Source organism: Mycena indigotica, assembly GCF_014461135.1.
Source record: "Mycena indigotica strain 171206Taipei chromosome Unknown Mind.scaff0008, whole genome shotgun sequence".
NCBI lineage: Eukaryota > Fungi > Basidiomycota > Agaricomycetes > Agaricales > Mycenaceae > Mycena > Mycena indigotica.
The window spans coordinates 678,893-683,604 of NW_023503007.1; the positions used below are offsets into that span (position 1 = coordinate 678,893).

The following is a 4,712-nucleotide window of genomic DNA, read 5'->3' on the forward strand; positions in this document are numbered from 1 at the left end:
TATTGGATGGATTGGGTTGGATTTTAGTTTGTTTGTTTGGATTGGATTGGATTGGTTGGTTTGGGTGGATTGGCTAGTACTAGTAATGTAGACATTTGATCAACATACTACAGCAGAGAAGTGTGGAGATGGGACACAGGTGTCTGGCCCTGGCCCTGGCTGGGGCATTGGTGGGCCTGGATACAGATGTGGTGGTAGGAGCAGTAGGGGGCAGCAATAGGAGCAGTGAGATGTGCACCTTGGGTCCAATAGGCTGTATGCAGGGAGCACAGTGCAGCGTTCGGCACGCCGCTGGGCTGTGAGATCCATTTCTTAAAAACCTTTTTAGATTTTGCAGCTTGGTGTTGGTTTGGTCCTGATGTTTTGCACTGGGGGTGTACCAGTACCACCGCTAGGATTCCCATAAACAGATTCATGATCTGATAGTGGGAAGTACTGGCAGCACAGGTGTGGGTGCCCATTGTGCCAGTGCCTAGCAAGGGGGTGTCTGTTCGGCACACATGTGGACTGGCATATAATTGTTGTGTGTGCATAATTTCAGCTTTTGTGTTCTGGGGTTTTTGGTTTTGGATTGGATTGGCTTGTTGAAACTTGATATTGGCTTGTGGCTGGCCTGTGGGGGTCTGGCCTGGCTGGCTAGGGCGGGGCACAGATATATGCGAGGTATCAGGAGCAGAGATCGAGCATTGGGTATCTGCAACTCTTTTCCAAGGCCAAGAACACACATGACACAGCCTGTAGTGCGCAGTGTTCGGTGCGAGCCGGGCCATGTGGTCGATAATAGAAATGGTAACATTTGTTTAAATTTTTTCCTTTCTTTCAGAGGTTGAGGGGGGGGGTATGTATTGGGTGCCATGCCACAGAATGTTCGTTACAACGGTGACGACAAAGGTCTGATTTCATATAACTCTGAGCTGCAAGTGCAGATGATGGCACTTTTTTTTTTTTTTTTTTTTTTTTTTTTTGATTAGGGTACATAGTGTGGATTATGCTGAGGGTATCCAGATTGCCCACCTGAGTAAACTCCCAGGCATCCTGTGCGTTCGAGGCCTGCACAGGTGCCATTGTGTACTCAACTGGGGGCAGGGTAGTTTGGAGATGGGGCACAGGTGGGTGTGACGAAGGAAAATAATTTTTTTAAGCAGGACACGGGTCCTGGTTATGGCTGGCTTACACTGGGGGTACATCAATACCACTGCCAGCATTCCTATGCAGTGTTTGCCCAAGGTTCAAGGGGACCTTATGTCAAAGGGCCCTTCGGGCCTTTGCATAAGGGCTGAACACTCAGGATACACACAATGTGTGCTCACAGCCCAGTGGTGCCCAGCACAGCATGGCACGGAGGGTGTCTGTTCGACACACGTGCTGGATGATAATTCTTTCGAGCTGGATTTTGGTTTTGGAATGGATTGGTTTTGGTTTTGGTTTTGGTTTTGGTTGGGTTGATTGGCTTCTCGTTGGGTGGGTGGGTGTGCTGTGCATGCAGCCTGTGGGCTCTGGCGGAAGAGTTGGGCGTGGATGTATGCATCGGGTGTAGGAACTGGTATCTGCGCCTCTGGCCTGATGTGGGGGCATGTGATGCATATCACGGGGCAGTGTGATCTGGTAAGAGGAATATGATCTTTTTGAGTGTTCTCATAAACACTCTCCATGGGACGCACACAAGGAGGTGCCTGCAGCCGAGGAGCGCCTAGCCAGCATGGAGGGTGTCCGTTCGACACGCGTGCTGGATGCCAAGAGTAGGAGCTCAGAGTTTGCTTTTTATGGCCTGCAGGGTCTTAGTTTTAGTTTTGGGTTTGGGTTTGGATTAAAGTGGAGTAGATGGGATTGGCTAGATTGGTTAGATTGGTTGACTGCAGCCTGTGGGGTCTGGCCCTGGTTGGGCTTGGGCGTCTGCACCTCTGACCTGATGTGGTGCGCGGCGTTCGGCGCGAGCCGGGCCGTGCGGTCCGCCATGAATTCCATATCGTTTTTATTTTATTCAGGTTTTTATTTCTTTTTACCTCGCGTTGGTTGTCGCGCCACGAGTGTGCGTCGCGACGGCAACGGCAACGGCGACGCGCGACGGAGCGAGGATCAGCGAGAAGCGGAGGGCAGGGATAATTGGCGTGGGAGCGTGATACGCGATGGGTACCCGGGCCATGAGGTCACCACGAGGCACCGGATCCAGGGCCGCGTGACGAGGGTGACGGGGCGTGGCGCGTTTCTCTTCCCTTCCCCCACCTTCCCCGGCGGCTCGTCGCCTTTTCCTTTCCTCCTCCCGTTCACGACCACGACTACGACTGACGATTTGGATTGACGAAGGCGAAGACGAAGGACGGACGACGATGGCCACTCGCCGCCCGCTGCCGCCCACCCCACTCCCACTCCCGCTCGCCCCCGCGAACCACGCTCGTTCGAACTCCCTGCGCGCGCGCGCCCGCTCCCCGCCGCCGCCCGCGCTCCGCCCCAAGGCCAAGGTGGCCCCCGCCGGCTGCGCGCTCTCCCTCGCCACCGCCACCGCCACCGCCACCGCCACCGCCACCGCCACCGCCACCGCGGGCTACTCCCCGATGGAGCTCGTCGAGGAGGGCCTGCGGCTGCCCCCGCCGCCGGCCCCGGCCCGCACGGAGAAGGACACCGTCGCGTTCCCCGGCTCGTGCGTCCCCTTCCCCGACGCCGACACGCCACCCGCAGTCGCGCGCGAGGAGGAGGAGCGCGGCGACGGGATGCCCCCGCGCCGCGTCCGCGCGCGCACGGTGCACGTCCCCACGCGCACGTACAACACCCGCGCGTCGGCGGCGGCCGCGAGCAGCCCGCTGCGCCCCGTCCCGACCCCGCCCGCGCGTGCCAGTGCGAAGCCGCGCAAGGCCAAGCGCGCGCCCGGCTGCACGCCACCGAAAACGTTCCCCGCCGCCCCGCCGACGCCGCTCCCCCCGCTGCCGCACGCGGACCTCCGCCTCATGGCGCTCGTCGAGCGCGCCGTCGCGGCCCGGCTGCGCGCCCTCGACGCGTGCGCCGACGAGAACGCGAACGAAAACGCCGCGATGCCCGGGCAGGTGACCGACCTCGACGCGCTGGACGGGCAGCTCGCCGCGCGCCTGCGGGGCACGCTGGCGCAGTACGGCTGGCGCCACTCCGCCTCGTCGCGAGCCCCCGCGCGCGGCTCGTTCGCGCTGCCCGGCCCGAGCCCCGCGCCCGCCGTCGTCATCGGCGGCGAGGAGGGCGCGGTGGGGCGGCCGCTGACGCCGCTGCTCGCGTGGGTCGCGCGCTCGCCCAGCCCCGGCCCTGGACCCAGCCCGGTGGAGGTGTGTGCCGACCCGCTGTGCGGCGTCGTCGCGCGCCTGCTGCTCCGCCGGGCCGAGCGCGCCGGCGTCCGCGCGCCGCTGCGGGCGCGGGCTGTGCTTCCGTCCCCGCTGCGCAGGCTGGCCGCAGCCGACCACGACGACGAGATGGAGGTGTGCTGAGTCGAGCGCGGGCCGCTCCTCGCACTCCCCGTTGAGGCATGACGCATGATAAGCACTCGTTTGTTTGGTATTCTCCCGCGACACCTGGCTCTGTACACCGCTGTAGAATACGCACCGATTGAATGCATTGCTTGTAGCTGTAGCCGGAGCCTCTCCCGTTGTCCGGGCCGTGTCCTTGCGTCCTTCCCAGGCTCTTCGATATGACAAACGGAGTCGCGTCGGGCACTTGCGCCGTCTGGCCACTGGCATTGCAAGTGCATGTGCTTTCAGCTGTAGCTGTACCGGGGGCCGCGGAGCTTGTGACGCGGACTCGGGAGGGGCGCCGGCCCGGGGCACTGGCAGGCGCGCGTGGGTGTACATGGTGGCATGTGACCGACACCATGTACACCCATGCCAGTGCGCGCCGGCGATGGAAACAGCGTCAGTGGCTGTTTTTCCATCGCCCTCCGGCTGCGGCCCCGTCCATGGCCACCATGATAGCTCAAGCCATACTATCGTGCAGGCTCAGCTACAAACCCACCCCCGCGGCGGCGTGGCGGGCCATCTCAGCAACTCTGTACCCCCGATGAATCACCTGGTGATGGGCCTGTGACAGAGTGCGCTATCCAAGCTCCTGGGCCTGTGTAAGGGCAACCCCGGAGGCCTGAGATCAAGGTCCTAGCAGGGGAGGATCCGAAGAGTGAACATTGGTAAGCGAATACAAATGAAGCTGACCTAGCAGGGGAGGATCCGAAGAGAAGAAACTCTAAGGGTCCGCCTGCTAGGTAGCTGACTATATACTGCTTGTCTGTAGCTGCCGCTGTCGGGCACAGAAGGCTTGAGCGGCGTCGCAGGCGAGGTCCCAGGGCGACCGTCGGGAGGGCGTTGACGGATCGGTGATTGTGCGGGCAAGATGGAGGGCCGGACCGGAGTCGGAACCGGAGTCGGACCGGAATCGGGCGCGTCTCCGGGCCGAAAGGGAGGTTCCCCTGACATCACCCCCCCCTTTGAATGCGGCGTCTCGACGCATAGACCGGAACGGAATCGAGTCGAAGGTCGCGGAGGCGATGTGTCGTGGCTTGCCGGGGTACTTACGATAGAACTCCGCAATTTTCTCCGGGGCAAAGACGCGGACGAAGCGGACCCATTGGTCGTGCGATGCGTCGTAGCCTTTCCATCTGACGAAGTAGTTCAGCCGTTTATAGCTCACCCTTGCGTCCAGGATTTCCTCTACTTCCCACTCCGGGACTCCGTCCTCGAGGTCCGGAGGGGGCTGGTCGTAGCCGG

At 61.3% G+C, this 4,712-nt stretch overlaps 1 protein-coding gene across 1 annotated transcript; it reads left to right on the forward strand.

Moving 5' to 3' along the window:
- Positions 1–2,189: 2,189 nt before the first annotated feature.
- Positions 2,190–3,446, forward strand: MIND_00911700 (uncharacterized protein; the record flags this gene model as incomplete). The annotated part of the gene is made up of 1 exon (XM_037365754.1): positions 2,190–3,446. The coding sequence occupies exon 1, from the start codon at positions 2,328–2,330 to the stop codon at positions 3,444–3,446; it is 1,119 nt and encodes a 372-aa protein (XP_037217166.1). The 5' UTR covers positions 2,190–2,327.
- Positions 3,447–4,712: the final 1,266 nt, after the last annotated feature.